General features: G+C 46.7%; 1 protein-coding gene across 1 annotated transcript in view; it reads right to left on the reverse strand.

Annotated features, from left to right (window-relative positions):
• LOC144508731 (uncharacterized) overlaps positions 1-23,798 on the reverse strand; it is a 107,156-nt gene that overhangs the window by 81,420 nt on the left and 1,938 nt on the right. Inside the window, exons 2-3 of the mRNA XM_078237039.1 lie at positions 11,030-11,368; positions 2,721-3,014 (exon numbers count right to left, since the gene is read on the reverse strand). Coding sequence (XP_078093165.1) covers positions 2,721-3,014; positions 11,030-11,368 — 633 coding nt within the window. The remainder of the gene's footprint in view (positions 1-2,720; positions 3,015-11,029; positions 11,369-23,798) is intronic.

Below are 23,798 nucleotides of genomic sequence, written 5' to 3' on the forward strand. Positions count from 1 at the left end.
ATGGGCGATCCTGATCTGCCCACATTCCATAAATGAATTTTTAAAGACTTGTTCTGACAACTGAAGTCTCAGCCACCTCACAGCATCAGGGACTCCAGTCCGATTCCAGCCTCAGGAGTTTGTCTGTGTGGAATCTATTTGTGCGGAGTCTGCATGTTTTCCCTGTGTCTGTGTGGGTTTCCTTCAGGAGCTCCGTTTTCTTCCCACAGTCCCAAGATGCGCGGGTTAAGTGGATTGGCCGTGCCAAATTGACACTCTGGGCGGGATTTTACTGGCACGTCTGCCCAAGGTTCGTACGATCCCACCTGAGGCCAGTAGAGAATGCCGATCTCCGAGCCTCGCCCGCCCCCAAATCAGGGCTGGCATGCTGGTAAAATTCTGGCCTTCGTGTCAGGGAGAATAGCAGGGTAAATATATGGGGTTATGGGGATGTGGCCTGGGTGGGATTGTTCTCAGTGCAGGTTCGATGGACTGAATGGCCTCTTTCTGCACTGCAGGGATTCTATGATTCTCGGATAATGTCCATTTTGCACTACAACAACCTGCTACATTGATGTAGCAATTTTCATATTGTACTCCAAATTGTAATTTCTGAAAAAGAGTGATTTAATAACTGTACGTTGATCAGATAGTTGCTTAAATCTGCGCTCTGGAACAATATGTTGGTCTTTGACTTATTTAATATATTCAGTTGGGGTTTACAAATGGACGGGTGGTGAAATGAAACAAAACCGCTCGTTCCGAACCTCCCAGAAACCCTGTCATTGCAGATACCCAGAAACACAATGAGATAAATTTAATCCTGTTCCAATTGAGCAGGAGTTTGCTATCGTGCGTCTCTAATTGGATTGAACTATTTGTCTTTGCACATAAGAACATAAGAACTAGTAGCAGGAGTAGGCCATCTGGCCCCTCGAGCCTGCTCCGCCATTCAGTAAGATCATGGCTGACCTTTTTGTGGACTCAGCTCCACTTACCCGCCCGCTCACCATAACCCTTAATTCCTTGACTGTTCATAAATTTATCTATCCTTGCCTTAAAAACATTCGATGAGGTAGCCTCAACTGCTTCACTGGGCAGGGAATTCCACAGATTCACAACCCTTTGTGTGAAGAAGTTACTCCTCAACTCAGTCCTAAATCTGCTTCCCCTTATTTTAAGGCTATGCCCCCTAGTTCTAGTTTCACCCGCCAGTGGAAACAACTTCCCTACTTCTATCTTATCTATTCCCTTCATAATCTTATATGTTTTTATAAGATTTCCCCTCATTCTTCCGAATTCCAATGAGTATAGCCCCAGTCTACTCAGTCTCTCCTCATAAGCCAACCCTCTCTACTCCAGAATCAACCTAGTGAATCTCCTCTGCACCCCCTCCAGTGCCAGTATATCCTTTCTCAAGTAAGGAGACCAAAGCTGTACACAGTACTCCAGGTGTGGCCTCACCAGCACCTTATACAGCTGCAACATAACCTCGCTGTTTTTAAACTCCATCCCTCTAGCAATGAAGGACAAAGTTCCATTTGCCTTCTTAATTACCTGCTGCACCTGCAAACCAACTCCTTGAGATTCCTGCACAAGGACACCCAGGTCCCTCTGCACAGCAGCATGCTGCAATTTTTTACCATATAAATAATATTCCATTTTGCTGTTATTCCTACCAAAATGGATGACCTCACATTTACCAACATTGTACTCCATCTGCCAGACCCTCGCCCACTCACTTAGACTATCTCTATCCCTTTGCAGACTTTCAGCGTCCCCTGCACACTTTACTCTGCCACTCATCTTAGTGTCATCTGTGAATTTTGACACACTACTCTTGGTCCCCAACTCCAAATCATCTATGTAAATCGTAAACACTGATCCCTGAGGCACACCACTAGTCACTGATCGCCAACCAGAAAAATACCCATTTACCCCCACTCTTTGCTTTCTGTTAGTTAACCAATCCTCTATCCATGCTATTACATTACCTGTAACACCGTGCACCTTTATCTTATGTCGCAGTCTTTGGTGCAGCCCCTTGTCAAATGCCTTCTGGAAATCCAGATACACCACATCCACAGGTTCCCCATTGTCCACTGCACATGTAATGTTCTCAAAGAATTCCAGCACACTAGTCAAACATGACCTGCCCTTCATGAACCCATGCTGCGTCTTACCAATGGGACAATTTATATCCGGATGTCTCGCTATTTCTTCCTTGATGGTAGATTCAAGCATTTTCCCTCCTACAGAAGTTAAGCTAACTGGCCTATTGTTACCTGCCTTTTGTCTACCTCCTTTTTTAAACAGTGGCGTCACATTTGCTGTTTTTCAATCTGCGGGAACCACCCCAGAGTCCAGCGAATTTTGGTAAATTACCACCAGTGCATTTGCTATTCCCCCGCCATCTCTTTTAACACCCTGGGATGCATTCCATCAGGACCAGGAGACTTGTCTACCTTTAGTCCCATTAACTTGCCCAACACTACCTCTTTCGTGATAATGATAGTTTCTAGTTCCTCACCTGCCATAGCCTTCCTGTCATCAATTTTTGGCATGTTATTTGTGTCTTCCACTGTGAAGACCGACACAAAATACCTGTTCAATGCCTCAGCCATTTTCTCATTTCCAGTTATTACATCCCCTTTCTCGTCCTCTAAAGGACCCATGTTTACTTTCGCCACTCTTTTTCGTTTTATATATTTGTAGAAAATATATTTGTACAGGGGACTTACAGAGGATGGACAGTTTTATTGTCAACGGAATGGTGCTCTGTGATGCTGGGTGGGAGATAACACAAGTCAATTCTTGACCATCAGTGGATCGAGTGGGTGCCACCTTGTACAGGCTGGTGACAGTTGTTGTTCCATTGTCGCTTTTATTCTGGGTTGTTGTATAGTTTCCATGGAGATTGGAAATCCAGCTGATCCCGGCTGGCGGGTTCCCATTGGCTGAAACACATCTTGCCACAGGCACTTCTGAAAGGCCAGCTGTTGCAGGAATCGGTGTCGCTGAGTTGATGGGATTTACTTGGGGGAGATTAACAAGAAATAGATTCAATGTCAGTTTCAAACATGACAATATCTTGTAATTAATATAGAACAGAAACATGAAACAGATGAATATTTCTATGTCCCAAAGTGTCAAATAGCCCAAAGGTATGATGGATATGTTATAGGAAGAGAGAGAAACAAAGAGGGAAAGTGAGAAAGAGGGAAGAAGACATTGTAAAACATAAGGAATGAGCAGGAATATAATAAGTAATGTGATTGTTTTCAATTTGGAAACATCCTTTACCCTTACTGATTAAAATCTTTCTATCTCAGCCTTGAACACACTTAATGACCCAGTCTCGACAGCCCTCTGCGGTTTCAAAGTCAGTTTCAAACATATCGTTTCTGCTCCAGACGAGTTACGTTTGTAACTCGTCTGGAGCAGAAACATGAGTTAATGTCTCTTTAGGTAAATGTGGGTATTATTCAGCACAAATTAACTGAATTAACGACAGAAATTGAGGTTAATGGGTGTGATCTTATAGCCATTATAGAGACATGGTTACAGGGAGATAAAGCTGGGAGCTATGTGACAGAAGTATGCAAAATGTTGGAAGGATAGGCAGGAAGGAAAGAGTAATGGGGTCGCTTTGTTAGTATGAGATGGAATAAGTACAAAAGCAAGAAAGGATCTCCACCCATCCATTTGGGTGGAGGTACGAAATAACAAGGGGAAGAACACACCGGTGGGAGTAGTCTATAGGCCCCCTAGTGGTAGTGATACTGTCGGACAGAGAATAAATCAGGAGATAATGAGGGCATGTAAAAATGTAAAAGAAAAGTGCATCAATCGTGGCTGACTTTAATTTTTATGTGGGTTGCAAAATTCAAATTGGCAGAGGCAGCCATGAGGAAGAATATGTACAAAAGGTGAGATTCTCTGGCTTCCGAGCTACGTGTTTCCCGCCAGTGGGAGGGACCATGTTGTTTGTTAGCGGTGGGATTCTCTGTCGTCGATGGGGATTCACATTGACATCATCCCACACCGGCAGGAAACCCCCGGGCAGGTGAGTGCAGCCAGCGGGACTGGAGAATCCCGCCAGCGTGAACAACTGGAGAATTCTGGCTAATGTATTGGGGACAGTTTCCGAGTACAATATGTGTTGGATACAACCAGGGGTATTTTGGATCTGGTAATGTGCAATGAGGCTGATTTAATGAACAGTCTCAGAGTAAAAGGTCCCAGAGAAAAGAGTGACCATGACATGGTAGAACTTAGCATTCAGTTTGAGAATGAAGACCTTGGGTCAAAAACAACTGTGCCAAACTTAAGTAAGTGTAATTACAAAGAAGTTGGGACAGAGCTGACTGGAGTGGACTGGGAAAGGAGCCAATCAGAAAAGTTGGCTGATCAGCAATGGCAGTCATTCATAGAATCATAGAATCCCCACAGTGCAGAATGAAGCCATTCAGCCCATCGAGTCTGCACCGACCACAATCCCACCCAGGCCCTATTCCCATAACTCCATGCATTTACCCCAACTGGACCACCTGACACTCAGGGTCAATTTAGCATGGTCAATCCACCTAACCTCACACATTGTGAGAGGAAACTGAGAAGGAGGCCATTCGGCCCATCGAGTCTGCACTGACAACAATCCCACCCCAGGCCCTGTCCCCGAAACCCCACATACTTACCCCCCTAATCCCTCTAAAATACATATCCTGGGACACTAAGGGGCAATTTAGCATGGCCAATCAACCTAGCCCGCACATCTTTGCACTGTGGGAGGAAACTGGAGCACCCGGAGGAAACCCACACAGGCACGGGGAAAATATTCAAACTCCACACAGACAGTGACCCAAGCCAGGAATTGAACCTGGGTCCCTGGCGCTGTGAGGCAGCAGTGCTAACCACCGTGTCACTGTGCCACCAATAGGCGAAAATAATCTGTAACTCTCAACAAAGATATATCCCAGTGAAGAAGGATTCTAGGAAGGGGATAAAAGAACATATCTCAGAATCGAACAAAGAAGATAAGGATAGTATTAAAGTTAAAGAAAAAAGCAGAAAATATTGCAAAAATTAGTCAGAGGATTGGGAAAGTTTCAAAAGCCAAAAAAGATGACCAAAAATAACAGAGGGAAAAGATAAACTGTGACGGTAAACGAGCAAATAATATAACTCTGTATGTTATCCAGAAAGAAATATATATTAAAAAATCAGTCATTGGAGATTATTTAAATATATAAAAAGGAAGAGAGAGAGAGCAAAGTGAGCAGAGCGCGCTTCGAGAATCAAACTGGGGAAATAATAATGGGTGACCAGAAAATGATAGATCAGTTAAATAAATACTTAACACCAGTCTTACATAGAACCATCGACAGGTTACAGCACAGAAGAAGGCCATTTGGCCTATCTTGCCCATGCCAGGCCAAAGACACTCATGTGTCCATTCTGATCCCACCTTCCTGCACTTGGCCCATATCCCTGTAGCTTACAGCACTTCAGATGCAACTCCAGGTATATTTTAAAAGAGTTTAGGGTCTCTGCATCCACCACCAACTCAGGCAGCGAATTCCACAGACCCACCACCTTCTGCATAAGGAAGTTCTTCCTCAACTCCCCTTCTGCCACTTATCTTGAATCTATGTCTGCTGGTTCTAGGGGACAACTCTCTACAATGCTACAATGCACTAATTGCATTCAAATATATGACAGAATGAAGGGACAAAAGGGGCAGGATGGGAGAGGAAATAATACAATAGCTATCAATAGAGAGAAAGCACGAGGGAAACTAATGGACCTAAAGGTCGATAAGTCCCCTGGACTTGATGGGCTGCACCTTAGGGTATTAAAGGAAGTATCTGCAGAGATAGTAGATGCATTGTTAGCAATCTTCCAAGAATCCTTGAAGTCTTGAAAAATCCCAGAGGATTGGAAAACTGCCAATGTAACGTCCCTATAGAAAGGGTGGGAGACAAAACAACAAGTATCTAAAGCCTAACATCTGTCACTGGGATAATGTCAGAGTTCGTTATAAAGGATGTAATAGCAGAGCATTTAAAAATACATCATATAATCAAGCAGTCAGCATGGCTTCATGAAGGGAAAACCATGCCTGAAAAATTTCTTTCTGGTGAGGATTGAGCAGGATAGATATAGGGAAACCAGTAGATGTAATATATTTGGATTTTCACAAAATATTCAATGAGATCATTGAGTCATAGAGATTTACAGCATGGAAACAGGCCCTTCGGCCCAGCTTGACTATCCCACCCCCTTTTTGTAACCCCTGAGCTGGTCACAATTGCCCACGTTTGGCCATATCTCCCTATACCCATCTTACCCATGTAACTGTCTGAACGCTTTTCTAAAAACAAAATTGTACCCACCTCTACTACTACCTCTGGCAGCTTGTTCTACACACTCACCACCTCTGTCTGAAAAAATTGCCCCTCTGGACCCTTTTGTATCTCTCCCCTCTCACCTTGACCCTATGCCCTCTAGTTTTAGACTCCCCTACCGTTGGGAAAAGATGTTGACTATCTAGCTGATCTATGCCCCTCATTATTTTACAGACCTCTATAAGATCACCCTGATCATCCCATTGCTGTCCACTATGCTCCAGAGAAAAAGTCCCAGTCTATCCAGCCTCTCCTTATAACTCAAACCATCAAGTCTGGGTAGCATCTTTTCTGCACTCTTTCTAGTTAATAATATCCTTTCTATAATTGGGTGACCAGAACTGTACACAGCATTCCAAGTGTGGCCTGACCAATGGCTTGTACAACTTCAACAAGACATCCCAACTTCTGTATTCAATGTTCTGACCAATGAAAGTAAGCATGCTGAATGCCTTCTTCACCACTCTGTCCACTTGTGACTCCACTTTCAAAGAGCTATGAACATGTACCCCTAGATCTCTTTGTTCTGTAACTCTCCCCAACACCCTACCATTAACTGAGTAAGTCCTGCCCTGGTTCAATCTACCAAAATGCATCACCCTGCATTTATCTAAATTAAACTCCATCTGCCATTCGTCAGCCCACTGGCCCAATTGATCAAGATCCCATTGCGATCCAAGATAACTTTCTTCACTGTCCATTATGCCACCAATCTTGGTGTCATCTGCAAACTTACTAACCATGCCTCCTATATTCTCATCCAGACCATTAATATGAATGATAAATAACAGTGGACCCACCACCGATCCCTGAGGTACACCTCTCGTCACAGGCCTCCAGCTTGAAAAACAACCCTCTACAACACCCTCTGGCTTCTGTCATCAAGCCAATTTCGTATCCATTTAGCTACCTCACCCTGGATCCCGTGAGATTTAACCTTACCTTCTTGGTTACCCCTTCAAAAAATTCAATCAAATTTGTGAGACATGATTTTCCACTCATAAAGCCATGCTGACTGTCCCTAATCAGTTCTTGCATCTCTAAATGACTGTAGATCCTGTCTCTCAAAATACCTTCCAACAACTTCCCCTCCACAGATGTGAGGCTCACTGGCCTGTTGTTCCCAGGCTTTTCCCTGCAGCCCTTTTTAAACAAAGGCACAACATTTGCCACTCTCCAATCTAAGGCACCTCACCCGTGACTATCGATGATTCAAATATCTCTGCTAGGGGACCCGCAATTTCCTCCCTAGCTTCCCACAATGTCCTGGGATACACTTCATCAGGTCCCGGGGATTTATCTATCTTGATGCACTTTAAGACTGCCAGCCTCTCCCTCTCTGTAATATGTACACTCCTCAAGACATCACTATTTATTTCCCCAAATTCCCTAATATCCATGCTTTTCTCAACAGTAAATTGAGAAATATTCATTTAGGATCTCACCCATCTCTTGTGGATCTGCACATAGATGACCTTGCTGATCCTTAAGAAGCCCTACTCTCTCCCTTGTTACTCTTTTGCCCTTTATGTATTTGAAGAAGCTCTTTGGATTCTCCTTTGCCTTATCTTCCAAAACAATCTCGTGTCCCCTTTTTGGATAGCGTTATAGTCAGAGCGAGGGTGCGGAGAAAGATCAACTTAATATCAGGTAGGTCCATTCAAAAGTCCGATGGCAGCAGGGAAGAAGCTGTTCTTGAGTCAGTCAGTACATGACCTCAGACAATGGTTAGCACTGCTGCCTCACAGCGCCAGGGACCCGCGTTTGATTCCCAACTTGGGTCACTGGCTGTGCGGAGTTTGTACGTTCTCCCCGTGTCAGCGTGGGTTTCTTTCGGGTGCTTTGGTTTCCTCCCACAGTCCAAGGATGTGTGGGTTAGGTGCATTGGCCGTGCTAAATTGCTCCTTAGTGTCAGGGGGGCTCACAAGGGTAAATATATTGGGTTATGTGGATAGAGCCTGGATGGGATTGTGGTCGGTGCAGACTTGATGGGCCGAATGACCTCCTTCTGCACTGTAGGCTTCTATGATTTTGTATCTTTTTCCCAACGGAAGAAGGTGGAAGAGAGTATGTCTGGGGTACGAGGGGTCTTTGGTTATGCTGACTACTTTTCTGAGGCTGTGGGAAGTGTAGACAGAGTCAATGAATGGGTGGTTGGTTTGCGTGATGGACTGGGCTACGTTCACAACCCTTTGTAATTTCTTGCGGACTTGGGCAGAGCAGGAGCCATACCAAGCTGTGATACATTTGGAAAGAATGCTTTTGATGGGGGGATAGGGGGTGTGCTTCGGGACCAAGGGAAATGTTCAGAGCAGAGGGGTTTCTAGAGGTGAATTAGAAATGTAGCAAGGTGTGTGAAAAACTGGGCTGGCTGGGTTTCTGAAACCATCGATAGATGTTAGGAGGAAGCTGTGCAATGGTATCAAAACACTGGTGATATTTCAGAGTAAGAAGCCTCACAACACCAGGTTAAAGTCCAACAGGTTTATTTGGTATTTTAGAACGTAGAACATAGAACAGTACAGCACAGAACAGGCCCTTCGGCCCACGATGTTGTGCCGAGCTTTATCTGAAACCAAGATCAAGCTATCCCACTCCCTATCATCCTGGTGTGCTCCATGTGCCTATCCAATAACCGCTTAAATGTTCCTAAAGTGTCTGACTCCACTATCACTGCAGGCAGTCCATTCCACACCCCAACCACTCTCTGCGTAAAAAACCTACCTCTGATATCCTCCCTATATCTCCCACAATGATCCCTATAGTTATGCCCCCTTGTAATAGCTCCATCCACCCGAGGAAATAGTCTTTGAATGTTCACTCTATCTATCCCCTTCATCATTTTATAAACCTCTATTAAGTCTCCCCTCAACGTCCTCCGCTCCAGAGAGAACAACCCTAGCTCCCTCAACCTTTCCTCATAAGACCTACCCTCCAAACCAGGCAGCATCCTGGTAAATCTCCTCTGCACTCTTTCCAGCGCTTCCACATCCTGCTTACAGTGAGGTGACCAGAACTGCACACAATATTCCAAATGTGGTCTCACCAAGGTCCTGTACAGTTGCAGCATAACCCCACGGCTCTTAAACTCCAACCCCCTGTTAATAAAAGCTAACACACTATAGGCCTTCTTCACAGCTCTATCCACTTGAGTGGCAACCTTTAGAGATCTGTGGATATGGACCCCAAGATCTCTCTGTTCCTCCACAGTCTTCAGAACCCTACCTTTGACCCTGTAATCCACATTTAAATTAGTCCTACCAAAATGAATCACCACTATCATTGCTCAACAATCATTGCTACCAGATAAACCTGTTGGACTTTAACCTGGTGTTGTGAGACTTCTTATTGTGCTTACCCCAGTCCAACACCGGCATCTCCACATCATGCATATTTCAGAGTTCAGACTGAGACATCTCTGTGGTGGAAACTTAATCTCGTCAGCAGTAATGCGATCTTTAGCCTGGGCCTGTGTCACTGGGAGGTGTGATCTGGGTCCTCGCCTCCGGCTGAAGTAAAAGCTTTGGTGCCTGCTATGGGGAAGGGGCAGGTGACATGGGCAACACAATGGCACAGTGGTTAGCACTGTTGCTTCACAGCACCAGGGACCTGAGTTTGATTCCTGGCTTGAGTCACTGCCTGTGCGGATTCTGCACATTCTCCCCGTGTCTGCGTGGGTTTCCTCAGGGTGCTCCGGTTTCCTCCCACAGTCCACAGATGTGCAGGCCATGCTAAAGTGCCTCGTAGTGTCCCGAGATGTGTATGTCAGAGGGATCAGCGGCGTAAATGTGTGGGGCTGTGGGGTTAGGGCCTGGGGTGGGATTGTTGTCGGTGCAGACTCGATGGGGCGAATGTCCTCCTTCTGCACATAAGGATTCTATCACACTTCAGACCAGGACACTATGATGATCTACATGCTAAAGGACAAGTCAGAGCAATTAATCTGTTGCAAGGCAGGACGATGGAAGTGAATGAATTGGGGACAGATTGAGAGCGAGTGTCACAGAGCTGTGTTAGTTTGAAGAAGACAGGGGAGGACCTTTGTCTCTGACAGAGGAAGTGAAGTGATTTGGAAAGTAACATGGGCTAAGTGTAGAGGTGCCTCCCAAAATTCTCCAGTTCTGGGGATTTCCCTCACCTCACGTTCCCGTCAGTTAGAGATTGCCAGAGATTGATTGCTCAGAGCAGTCCACCACTGGGTTCCTGTTACAGGATGTCACTGCCAGTAACTGGAGAAACCAAACATGACGCACATCAATCCATTTTAAAACAACCCTCCCAACTTCCAATCCCAACTGCTCAGCAAGCACTCACCATTAATAACTCGATGATAACACCATGAGCTGGAATGTGACTGGATTCAAACATTAGAATGATGCAGCAATATTCTGATGATGATTGCAGAGATAATTGCCGGAATTGTACCGCCTCGCCCACCCGATTCTGGGGCAAGCGAGGCTGGCAGGACGGCATTCCCTGTTGGCCTTGGGCGGGATCTTACAAACCTCGGGCGGGCGAGGTTGTAAAATACCGACCATTAAGTTTTCACCAGGACGCACAATCCAATACACTGTCCCCATTCCCCCCCCTCTCTTATTACACTTACCCTCACACAGCAACAACACTCCTGGGAAAATACATACCTAGAACTGTCAAATTCATTGTTTCTTCATGATTTCCCTCAGGGAATAAACTGAGCTCACACGTATACATTCCCTCATCCTGCATCTGCAAAGACTTTAATAGAATGGATCCATCCAATAGGGAATTGTTTCTGAAAACTATCCGACTGGAATCATGTGGGTTTAAGTTGTTGATCCCATGCTTATGGTGATATGCAATGAAGGAAATATTTTCAGCATCTTTCTTCCAGGCAATTTGCACCAATGTTGTGTTGTTTCCTGTTCCCTGGCACGGCAGTAGCACCTCCGCCCCAGCAAAAGCAGTGAGGGTCACTTCTGTGACCTGGTTCTTTGCTGTAACTGCACGAACAACAAGCATTGACACCATTAGAAAATACACTGGGAAACGGTTTACTCTCAATCTGGATCAAACTCATCATCAAAACGCTCAAATCCCAAGCAGACACGTCTCAGCAGTTAGAAAGTACTTCAGCAGCCCCTCGCTGATAGCCAACCTGTAAGCAGTGTCAATACTGGGGCCAGGCTTAAGCATGTGGCGACACCTGGCTTGCCCGTTGCTCGCTGGGCCCAATATTCAACTGCATTGGCATCAACATGGGGAGGCGATGGCCTAGTGGTATTTTCGCTAGATTATTAATCCAGAAACTCAGCGAATGTTCTGGGGGCCCGGGTTCGAATCCCGCCACGGCAGATGGTGGAATTTAAATTCACTAATAAATATCTGGAATTAAGAATCTACTGATGACCGTGAAACCATTGTCGCTTGTCAAAAAAACCCACCTCGTTCACTGATGTCCTTCAGGGAAGGAAATCTGGCGTACTTACCCGGTAGTCATGATGTGGAGATGCTGGCGTTGGACTGGGGTGAACACAGTAAGAAGTCCCACAACACCAGGTTAAAGTCCAACAGGTTTATTTGGTAGCAAATACCATTAGCTTTCGGAGCGCTGCTCCTTCATCAGATGGATTGGAAATCTGCTCTCAAACAGTGCCCAGAGACACAAAATCAAGTTCCAGAATACTGATTAGAATGCGAATCCCTAAAGCCAGCCAGGTCTTAAAGGTACAGACAATGTGGGTGGAGGGAGCATTAAACACAGGTTAAAGAGATGTGTATTGTCTCCAGGCAGAACAGCTAGTGAGATTCTGCAAGCCCAGGAGGCAAGCTGTGGGGGTTACTGATAATGTGACATAAATCCAACATCCCGGTTTAGGCCGTCCTCATGTGTGCAGAACTTGGCTATCAGTTTCTGCTCAGCGACTCTGCGCTGTCGTGTGTCGTGAAGGCCGCCTTGGAGAACGCTTACCTGAAGATCCAAGGCTGAATGCCCGTGACTGCTGAAGTGCTCCCCCACAGGAAGAGAACAGTCTTGCCTGGTGATTGTCGAGCGGTGTTCATTCATCCGTTGTCGTAGCGTCTGCATGGTTTCCCCAATGTACCATGCCTCGGGACACCCTTTCCTGCAGCGTATCAGGTGGACAATGAATTCCTGTGGTCGACTCTTGCAACTCGGCCAACATTGTCTACCTGATACGCTGCAGGAAAGGGTGTCCCGAGGCATGTGACACTAATAAATAAAGTTAAACTTCAAAGTTTCCCTCATATCTGCAATTTCCCAGTCCTGGGTGACAACATCCTCATAAATCTTCTCTGCACTCTCTTGAGTGAAACTGTATCCTTTCTGTGACAAGGCAACCAGAACTGTACAAAGCGCTCATGTTGTGACCTAACTAATGTTTTCTACAATTCCAGCATAACCTCCCTCCTCTTATATTCTGTACCACTGCTAATAAATGAAAAGATTCCACGTTCCCCGATCACCTCATCAGCCTGTCCTGATGCATTTTGGAATCTGTGGATACTAATAAATAAACATTAAACTTTAAAAAACTTTTGTTACTCATGGAGTAAAAAGAGGATCAAGAAGGGCCTATGAATAAACTGATCTGAAAATGGGCAGTGTGAGGTTGGGTAAATATACTGATTCGTGAGAGGAATGTGAGACAAGTTCAAACACCTACGCAGTGGACTATAATCGACAATAAGGAAACAGGAGAGTTGTTAACGAATGTCTTGTGTCCACTTTCACTGCAGAGCAACCTGAAAGTGAGATCAGGGGCCCAAATTCAGTGGAGTCATTTGTGTTGAAAGATTGGCAGTGGAGTAAATCAAGTTTGGGGAATCTCTGTCAGTTGTGGGGAAGTGGCTGGGATCTATCATTAAGGATAAGCAGCTGTCTAAGTTCATAGTGATCAGTGAGTGCGGGTATGGGTGATTTACACTGTTGGATGTGTCTGGCGAAGCCTGTGTTGATTGTTATTTGAGGAAGTCACAAATCACCAGAGAGGAGAATATCGGTGCAACCTGCTGAGTTCACCCAACAGTCATCTGATAAAATCCACTCACGAAATTGTCAGATTATTCAGAAAAAAATGAGGAAGTTGGAGGGGAATAAATAGATAGAAGGAGGAGTAGGCCATTCGGCCCTTCGAGCCTGCTCCGCCTTTCATTTTGATCATGGCTCATCATCAAATTCAATATCCTGATTCCCTCCCCTTCCTCCCATATCCCTCAATCCTTTTAGCCAAGAGCTATATCTAATTTCATCTTGAAATCACAGAACGTTTTGGCCAAAACTACACTCTGTGGTAGTGAATTCCACACATTCACCACCCTCTGGGTGAAGAAATTTCTCCTCACCAAGACAGATAGATAGGCTGAGGGGTATGCAGAGAGATGGATATGCAGATAGCTAGATAGATAGATAGGTAGATAGATAGATAGATAGATAGATAGATAGATAGATAGATAGATAGATAGATAGATAGACATGTTGGATGATTGTTAGGGAGACAGATGAATGGAGAGATGAGCAGATGAATGAATGGAGGGAAAGAAGACTGGGCAGACAGGGAGATAAGTACAAAATCCCGGCTTGGGTCACTGTCTGTGTGGAGTTTGCACATTCTCCTCGTGTCTGCGTGGGTTTCCTCCGGGTGCTCCGGTTTCCTCCCACAGTCCAAAGATGTGCGGGTTAGGTTGATTGGCCAGGTTAAAAATTGCTCCTTAGAGTCCTGAGATGTGTAGGTTAGAGGGATTAGTGGGTAACTATGTGGGGGTAGGGCCTGGGTGGGATTGTGGTCGGTGCAGACGCGATGGGCCGAATGGCCTCCTTCTGCACTGTGGGGTTTCTATGATGATAGTCATGGCAGGTAGATAGATATTACAGACAGGCCGGCTATGTTATTAATTGTCCTCAAGCAAAGAAGTTTAATTCAACCTGAGAATACATGTCACAGAATAGAACCATAGAATCCCTACAGCGCAGAAGAAGGCCATTCGGCCCATCGAGTCTGCACCAACCACAATCCCACCCAGGCCCTATCCCCATAACTCCACTTATTTACCCTGCTAGTCCTGCTGACACTAAGGAGCAATTTTCTATGGCCAATCCACCTAACCCGCACATCTTTGGACTGTGGGAGGAAACCGGAGCACGTGGAGGAAACCCATGCAGACACGGGGAGAACGTGCAAACTCCGCACAGACGGTGACCCCAAGCCAGGAATTGAATCCGATTCCTTGGCGCTGTGAGGCAGCAGTGCTAACCACTGTGCCACCGTGCCGCTGAAATGTCACCCCCTAGCTGCTGGGTTGTTCAGCACAGGCTCCCGGTGAGTTCCCGCCTGAACCTTCCCTCCTTGTGTGGATGGCCCACCTCTCGTGGACTGACACCAGCAGTGAAAGAGTTTGAGAATGGAACACTCGATGGCAGCATCCTCCTAAAGCTGATGTCCCTGCCCAGGTGCAAATGCAATGGCATTTAAAAAAATAAATTAACACATGAAGGGGTCCCGAGCCTCAATCTGCCAGCCGACCCTTTCCCCTGAATGATTCATCCGATCCCCAAGGGCTGTCGCATGTTCGTTCTGAGCAGATCACGTCCCGAGCAACACTGTCAGAGATGTCACCGAGCTTGCATTGAAAAGACTGCACCATCGTCACACAAGAATATCTATCCTTTTATTAAATGATTAAATGCCTCTGAGCCGCACTTCCCTATTTTGTCTATTTTAGTTATCAGTGAATATAACCTTCTCCTTATTGGCAACACGTCTCATCCCCATGGCCATGACTGAATGAGGTTTGGGAAAAGTGATCTATCTGCAGCATATATATCCATACCGTTTTGTACAGGGCGGATCCACAAATTACATGATATACCCCCCACACACTCCACCCAACCCCAACCCCCTCACCCCCCCGCCCCACCCCACCCTCCACCTCCCACCCCCCCATTAACAAAGGGGAAGTGAGGAGATAGAAGTATATTTAGGAAGTGGTGTGGTAATGCTAAAATGGCTGAATAAGTTGAAAGAAGAAAGAATCTCAGAATCCTACAGTGCAGAAGGAGGCCATTCGGCCCATCGAGCCTGCACCCAAGAACAAAGGGACTTTAGCATGTTTGCCCATAGATCTCTGTAGGTGGAAAGGCAGGTTAATAGGGAGGTGAAAAAGGCATAGGGCACACTCGCCTTTATCAATTGGGTCACAGATTACAAAAGCAGAGAGGTCATGATGGAGTTGTATAGAACTTTGGTGAGGCCACAGCTGGAGTACTGTGTGCAGTTCTGGTCACCACATTATAGGAAGGACGTGATTGCACTGGAGGGGGTGCAGAGGAGATTCACCCGGATGCTGCCTGGGATGGAACATTTAAGTTAGGAAGAGAGGTTGGATAGACTTGGGTTGTTTTCATTGGAGCAGAGAAAACTGAGGGGTGACCTGAGTGAGGCGTTCAAGATTATGAAGGGCATGGACAGGGGGAAAGGGAGCAGCTGTTCCCCTTCGTTGAAGGGTCAGTTGAAAGAGGACACAAGTTAAAAGTGAAGGGTGGGAGGTTTAGGGGGGATTAAAGAAGAACTGTTTTACTCAGGGGGTGGTGACGTACCTGTGTGAGTACTTGGCACGCCATAACATTCAAGGCTACGGGCCAAGTGCTGGCACGTGGCATTAAGTGGGCAGGCCAGGGCATTTCATGCGTCATTGAAGACACAATGGGCCAAAGGGCTATTCCTGCACTGTAGTATTCTGTGATTCTGTGCACGGACAACAATCCCAGCCTGGCTCTATCCCCGTAACACCAAATATTTACCCTGTTAATCCCCCTGACACTGAGGGTAAATTTAGCATGGACAATCCACCTAACCCACACATCTTTGGACTGTGGGAGGAACTGGAGCATGCGGAGGACACCCACGCAGACACGGGGAGAATGTGCAAACTCCACATAGACAGAGACCCAAGCCGGGAATCGAATCTGGGTCTCTGGCGCTGTGAGGTGGCAGTGCCAACCACTGTGCCACTTTGGTGCCCCATCAGTTTAACTAGAAAGAAAGGGGAAGGGGAATTTTACAGTAGCTTCATTGCAGTGTTAATGTAAGCCGAGTTCTGACACTGATAAAGAAACTTTAAAATTGCTGAAATTTTAAGTTGTTCTCTCTCATTGTTCTGATTAACTTCACAGTTCTTCCTAACCCAGCAGTGTTACTTTCTCTGACTTCACCCCATGGTATGTTGCAGCAGTTGGATTTGGATTCTGTATAGTTCCAGGTTCCAGTGCAGTTTCAACTCGGAGGTAAATCTATAACATCCAGTTTCTCACTGTCCATTGTCACAAGAAAGGGACAGTTAAAATAAGATTATTCCGTTCCTCACTAGTTCAACTGATGCAAAGTACTCAAATGCTAAAAAAAAGAAACTATACGAAAGACAACTCTACTAAAAATAACAACATGCTAAAAATAACAGCAACAAAGGCCGGCACAGTGTACAGTGGCTGGCACTGCTGTCTCACAGCGACAGGGACCTGGGTTTGATTCTGGCCTTGGGTCACCGTCCGTGTGGAGTCTGCACATTCTCCCCGTGTCTGCGTGAGTTTCCTCCGGGTGCTCCGGTTTCCTCCCACAGTCTGAAAGACGTGCTGGTTAGGTTTATTGGCCATGCTAAATTCTCCCACAGTGTACCCGAACAGGCGCCGGAGTGTGGCGACAAGGGGACTTTCACAGTAACTTCATTGTAGTGTTAGTGTAAGCCTACTTGTGACACTAATATGTAAACTTAAACTTCAAACTTTCCCTCCTCGCTGCAATTTCCCAGTCCTGGGTGACAACATCCTCATAAATCTTCCCTGCACCCTCTTGAGTGAAACTGTATCCTTTCTGTGACAAGGCAACCAGAGCTGTACAAAGCGCTCATGTTGTGGCCTAACTAATGTTTTATACAATTCCAGCATAACCTCCCTACTCTTATATTCTGTACCACTGCTAATAAATGAAAAGATTCCACGTTCCCCGATCACCTCATCAGCCTGTTCTGATGCATTCCGGGATCTGTGGACACTAATAAATAAACATTAAACTTTAAAAAACTTTTGTTACTCATGGAGTAAAAAGAGGATCAAGAAGGGCCTATGAATAAACTGATCTGAAAACGGGCAGTGTGAGGTTGGGTCGATATAGTGCTTTGTGAGAGGAATGTGAGACAAGTTCAAACACCTACGCAGTGGACTATAATCGACAATAAGGAAACGGGAGAGTTGTTAATGAATGTCTTGTGTCCACTTTCACAGCAGAGCAACCTGAAAGTGAGATCAGGGGCCCAAATTCAGTGGAGTCATTTGTGTTGAAAGATTGGCAGTGGAGTAAATCAAGTTTGGGGAATCTCTGTCAGTTGTCGGGAAGTGGCTGGGATCTATCATTAAGGATAAGCAGCTGTCTAAGTTCATAGTGATCAGTGGGTGCGGGTATGGGTGATTTACACTGTTGGATGTGTCTGGCGAAGCCTGTGTTGATTGTTATTTGAGGAAGTCACAAATCACCAGAGAGGAGAATATCGGTGCAACCTACTGAGTTCACCCAACAGTCATCTGATAAAATCCACTCACGCAATTGTCAGATTATTCAGAAACAAATGAGGAAGTAGGAGGGGAATAAATAGATAGAAGGAGGAGTAGGCCATTCGGCCCTTCGAGCCTGCTCTGCCTTTCATTTTGACCATTGCTGATCATCGAAGTCAATATCCTGATTCCCTCCCCTTCCTCCCATATCCCTCGATCCCTTTAGCCCCTAGAGCGATGTCTAATTTCATCTTGAAATCACACAACATTTTGGCCTCAACTACTTTCTGTGGTAGTGAATTCCACACATTCACCACCCTCTGGGTGAAGAAATTTCTACTCACCTAGATAGATAGATAGGCCGAGAGATATGCAGAGAGATGGATATGCAAAGAGATGGATATGCAAAGAGATGGATATGCAAAGAGATGGTTATGCCCAGAAATGGATATGCAGAGAGATAGATAGATAGATAAATAAAAGATAGATAGATAACAGACATGTTGGATGATTGTTAGGGAGACAGATGAATGGAGAGACGAGCGGATGGATGAATGGAGGGAAAGAAGACTGGGCAGATGGGCAGACAGGGAGATAAGTAGATAGACATGGCAGGTAGATAGATATGACAGACAGGCCGGCTATGTTATTAATTGTCCTCAAGCAAAGAACTTTAATTCAACCTGAGAATGCATGTCATAGAATAGAACCTCAGAATCCCTACAGCGCAGAAGAAGGCCATTCGGCCAGGTGAGGTCCCTGAGGATTGGAGGATAGCGAATGTGGTCCCGTTGTTTAAGAAGGGTAGCAGGGATAACCCAGGAAATTATAGGCCGGTGAGCTTGATGTTCGTGGTAGGGAAGTTGTTGGAGAGGATTCTTAGAGACAGGATGTATGTGCATTTAGAACAGAACAATCTCATTAGTGACAGACAGCATGGTTTTGTAAGAGGGAGGTCGTGCCTTACAAATTTGGTAGAGTTTTTTGAGGAAGTGACAAAAACGGTTGATGAAGGAAGGGCCGTGGATGTCGTCTATATGGATTTCAGTAAGGCATTTGACAAAGTCCCAAATGGCAGGTTGGTTAAGAAGGTTAAGGCTCATGGGATGCAAGGAGAAGTGGCTAGGTGGGTGGAGAACTGGCTTGGCCATAGGAGACAGAGGGTAGTGGTCGAAGGGTCTTTTTCCGACTGGAGGTCTGTGACCAGTGGTGTTCCGCAGGGCTCTGTACTGGGACCTCTGCTATTTGTGATATATATAAATGATTTGGAAGAAGGTGTAACTGGTGTAATCAGCAAGTTTGCGGATGACACGAAGATGGCTGGACTTGCGGATAGCGAAGAGCATTGTCGGGCAATACAGCAGGATATAGATAGGCTGGAAAATTGGGCGGAGAGGTGGCAGATGGAGTTTAATCCGGATAAATGCGAAGTGATGCATTTTGGAAGAAATATTGTAGGGAGGAGTTATACAATAAATGGCAGAGCCATCAGGAGTATAGAAACACAGAGGGACCTAGGTGTGCAAGTCCACAAATCCTTGAAGGTGGCAACACAGGTGGAGAAGGTGGTGAAGAAGGCATATGGTATGCTTGCCTTTATAGGACGGGGTATAGAGTATAAAAGCTGGAGTCTGGTGATGCAGCTGTATAGAACGCTGGTTAGGCCACATTTGGAGTACTGCGTCCAGTTCTGGTTGCCGCACTACCAGAAGGACGTGGAGGCATTAGAGAGAGTGCAGAGAAGGTTTACCTGGATGTTGCCTGGTATGGAGGGTCTTAGCTATGAGGAGAGATTGGGTAAACTGGGGTTGTTCTCCCTGGAAAGACGGAGAATGAGGGGAGATCTAATAGAGGTGTACAAGATTATGAAGGGGATAGATAGGGTGAACGGTGGGAAACTTTTTCCCAGATCAGAAGTGACGTTCACGAGGGGTCACGGGCTCAAGGTGAGAGGGGCGAAGTATAACTCAGATATTAGAGGGATGTTTTTTACACAGAGGGTGGTGGGGGCCTGGAATGCGCTGCCAAGTAGGGTGGTGGAGGCAGGCACGCTGACATCGTTTAAGACTTACCTGGGTAGTCACATGAGCAGACTGGGAATGGAGGGATACAAACGATTGGTCTAGTTGGACCAAGGAGTGGCACAGGCTGGGGGGCCGAAGGGCCTGTTTCCTGTGCTGTACTGTTCTTTGTTCTTTGTATCAAGTCTGCACCAAGCACAATCCCACCCAGGCCCTATCCCCATAACTCTGCCTATTTACCCTGCTGGTCCTGCTGACACTAAGGGGCAATTTTCTATGGCCAATCCACCTAACCCGCACATCTTTGGACTGTGGGAGGAAACCGGAGCACGTGGAGGAAACCCACACAGACACGGGGAGAACGTGCAAACTCCGCACAGACGGTGACCCAAGCCGGGAATCGAACCCGGATCCCTGGCGCTGTGAGGCAGCAGTGTTAACCGCTGTGCCACCGTGCCGCTGAAATTTCACCCCTAGCTGCTGGGTTGTTCAGCACAGGCTCCCGGTGAGTTCCCGCCTGAACCTTCCCTCCTTGTGTGGATGGCCCACCTCTCGTGGACTGACACCAGCAGTGAAAGAGTTTGAGAATGGAACACTCGATGGCAGCATCCTCCTAAAGCTGATGTCCCTGCCCAGGTGCAAATGCAATGGCATTTTAAAAAATAAATTGACACATGAAGGGGCCCCGAGCCTCAATCTGCCAGCCGACCCTTTCCCCTGAATGATTCATCCGATCCCCAAGGGCTGTCGCATGTTCGTTCTGAGCAGATCACGTCCCCAGCAACACTGTCAGAGATGTCACCGAGCTTGCATTGAAAAGACTGCACCATCGTCACACAAGAATATCTATCCTTTTATTAAATGGTTAAATGCCTCTGAGCCGCACTTCCCTATTTTGTCTATTTTAGTTATCAGTGAATATAACCTTCTCCTTATTGGCAACACGTCTCATCCCCATGGCCATGACTGAATGGGGTTTGGGAAAAGTGATCTATCTGCAGCATATATATCCATACCGTTTTGTACAGGGCGGATCTACAAATTACATGATATACCCCCCACACCCTCCACCCAACCCCAACCCCCTCACCCCCCCACCTCCCACCCTCCACCTCCCACCCCCCCCCAATAACAAAGGGGAAGTGAGGAGATAGAAGTATATTTAGGAAGTGGCTTGGTAATGCTAAAATGGCTGAATAAGTTGAAAGAAGAAAGAATCTCAGAATCCTACAGTGCAGAAGGAGGCCATTCGGCCCATCGAGCCTGCTCCCGAAGAACAAAGGGACTTTAGCATGTTTGGCCGTAGATCTCTGAAGGTGGAAAGGCAGGTTAATCGGGAGGTGAAAAAGGCATAGGGCACACTCGCATTTATCAATCGGGGCATAGATTACAAAAGCAGAGAGGTCATGATGGAGTTGTATAGAACTTTGGTGAGGCCACAGCTGGAGTACTGTGTGCAGTTCTGGTCTCCACATTACAGGAAGGATTTGAACGCAGTGGAGGGGGTGCAGGGGAGATTCACCAGGATGCTGCCTCGGTGAGTCCTTGGCACGTCATAACATTCAAGGCAATGGGCCACGTGCTGGCAAGTGGGATTAAGTGGGCAGGCCGGGGCATTTCATGCGTCAGTGAAGACTCAATGGGCCGAAGAGCTATTGCTGTGATTCTGTGCACGGACAACAATCCCAGCCTGGCTCTATCCCCGTAACCACAAGTATTTACCCTGTTAATCCCCCTGACACTGAGGGTAAATTTAGCATGGCCAATCCACCTAACCCGCACATCTTTGGACTGTGGGAGGAAACCGGAGCACCCGGAGTAAACCCACGCAGACACGGGGAGAATGTGCAGATTCTGCACAGATAGTGACCCAAGGCCAGCATTGAACCCGGGTCCCTGGCACTGTGAGGCAGCAGTGCTAATCGCTGTACCACTGTATCGCCCCTATTTGAATGTAGGGAGGGGGAAGGGGGGGTACGAACAGAGTAACTTCTTCACATAAATCTTTGTGAGCCAAATTTATTAATCTGTTAATTAGAACAGAGACCCTGAGATTTAGAAAAACATCCAGCTATTGCTAAACACTATAAGCACTGCTGCCCCAGCTAGGATACTGGCCGAGATTCTCCAGCCTCCCAGCCGTGTGTTTCCTGCCGGCGGGAGGTGGCACCTTGTTTGCTAGCGGCGGAATTCCCATTGACATCTCCATCCCCACACCGGTGGGACACCCGTGGGTGGGGGTGCACTGCTGACGGGACTGGAGAATGCCACCGGTGTGAATGGCCAGAGAATTCTGGCCACTGTGTCCAATTCTGGCTCCTGCACTTTAGGAAGGAGGCCAAGGCTTCAGAGAGGGTGTGGAGGAGATTAAGCGGAGTGCTCCCAGGGATGAGGGGACTTCATTTAATATCAGAGAGACGGGGAGAAGCTGGGATCGTTCTCCTTGGAGCAAAGAAGGTTAAGGGGGAGATTGAATCAAGGCGTTCATAATCATGAGGTGCCGCGGTGACATAGTGGTTAGCGCTGCTGCCTCACAGCGTCAGGGACCCGGGTTCCAATCTAGCCTGGGGTCACTGTCTGTGCGATGATGGCACGTTCTCCCCGTGTCTGTGTGGGTTTCCTCCGGGTGCTCCGATTTCCTCCCACAGTCCAAAGGACGTGTGGGTTAGGTTGACTGGCCATGGTAAATTGACTCTCGTGTCAGGGAAATTAGCAGGGTAAAGGTGTGGGTTACAGGGATACTGCCTGAGTGGGGTTGTGGTCGGTACAGACTCGATGGGCCGAATGGGCTCCTTCTGTACTGTCGGGATTCTATAATAGATTCTAGAGGATAGAGTGCATGAGAAGAAAGTATTTCCAGTGACAGGAGGGTGGGTAACCAGAGGGGGACACAGATTGAAGAGAATCAGGAAAAGAACCAGAGGTGCGGGAAGATGAGGGGGATTTATATTTAAACGCAGAAAATTGTGATCTGGAAGGAACTGCCTGAAAGGGCGATGGAAGCAGATTCAAGAGGAACTTTCAAAAAGGGGGAATTGGGGAAATACTTGGAAAGTATTACAGGGAACAAACGTGGGAGTTTGGGAATCAGGAGTAGGCCTTTCATTCCTTGCAGCCTGCTTTGCCATTCGATAAGATGGCGGCTGATCTGAGCGTGTCTCAGTTCCACTCCCCTCTCTGGCCCTTTCTCCCGCCCATCAGTGAAAAATCAGTGTAACTCAGCCTTCAATATCTTCAGTGACCCACAGCCCAGACTGTGCTCTGTGATCAGCAGCCCCCTGAGAGAATCATAGAAACCCTACACTGCAGAAGGAGGCTATTCGGCCCATCGAGTCTGTACTGACCACAATACCACCCAGTCCCTATTCCCGTAATCCCACATATTTACCCTGCTAACCCCCCAACACAAAGGAGCAATTTAGCACGGCCAATCAACCTAACCCACACATCTTTGGAGTGTGGGAGGGAACCGGAGCCCCCAGAGGAAACTCACGCAGACACTGGGAGAATGTACAGACATCTGCACAGACAGTGACCCAAGGCTGGAATTGAACCTGGGATCCTTGTGCTTTGAGGCAGCAGTGCTCACCACTGTGCCAGCGTGCCGCCTCATCTCCTCACTTCCTCATCTCCGACTTAAATGGGAGATCTCCCATTCTGAAACCTTAACCCCTGGTTCTTGTCTCCCACAACATTGTAAACATCCTCCCTCTCAAATCCCACTCTGAACCTTTGTTTCAATAAGATCGCCGCTCATTCTTCTGTGCCTCGATACGTGGACTAGAAGTTCAACACCCCGGGCTTGGTGTCTGCCTCTAGGAGTTGTTCTAATCAACTGGGAGCACTTCT

The sequence above is a fragment of the Mustelus asterias genome, chromosome 20, assembly GCF_964213995.1.
Source record: "Mustelus asterias chromosome 20, sMusAst1.hap1.1, whole genome shotgun sequence".
NCBI lineage: Eukaryota > Metazoa > Chordata > Chondrichthyes > Carcharhiniformes > Triakidae > Mustelus > Mustelus asterias.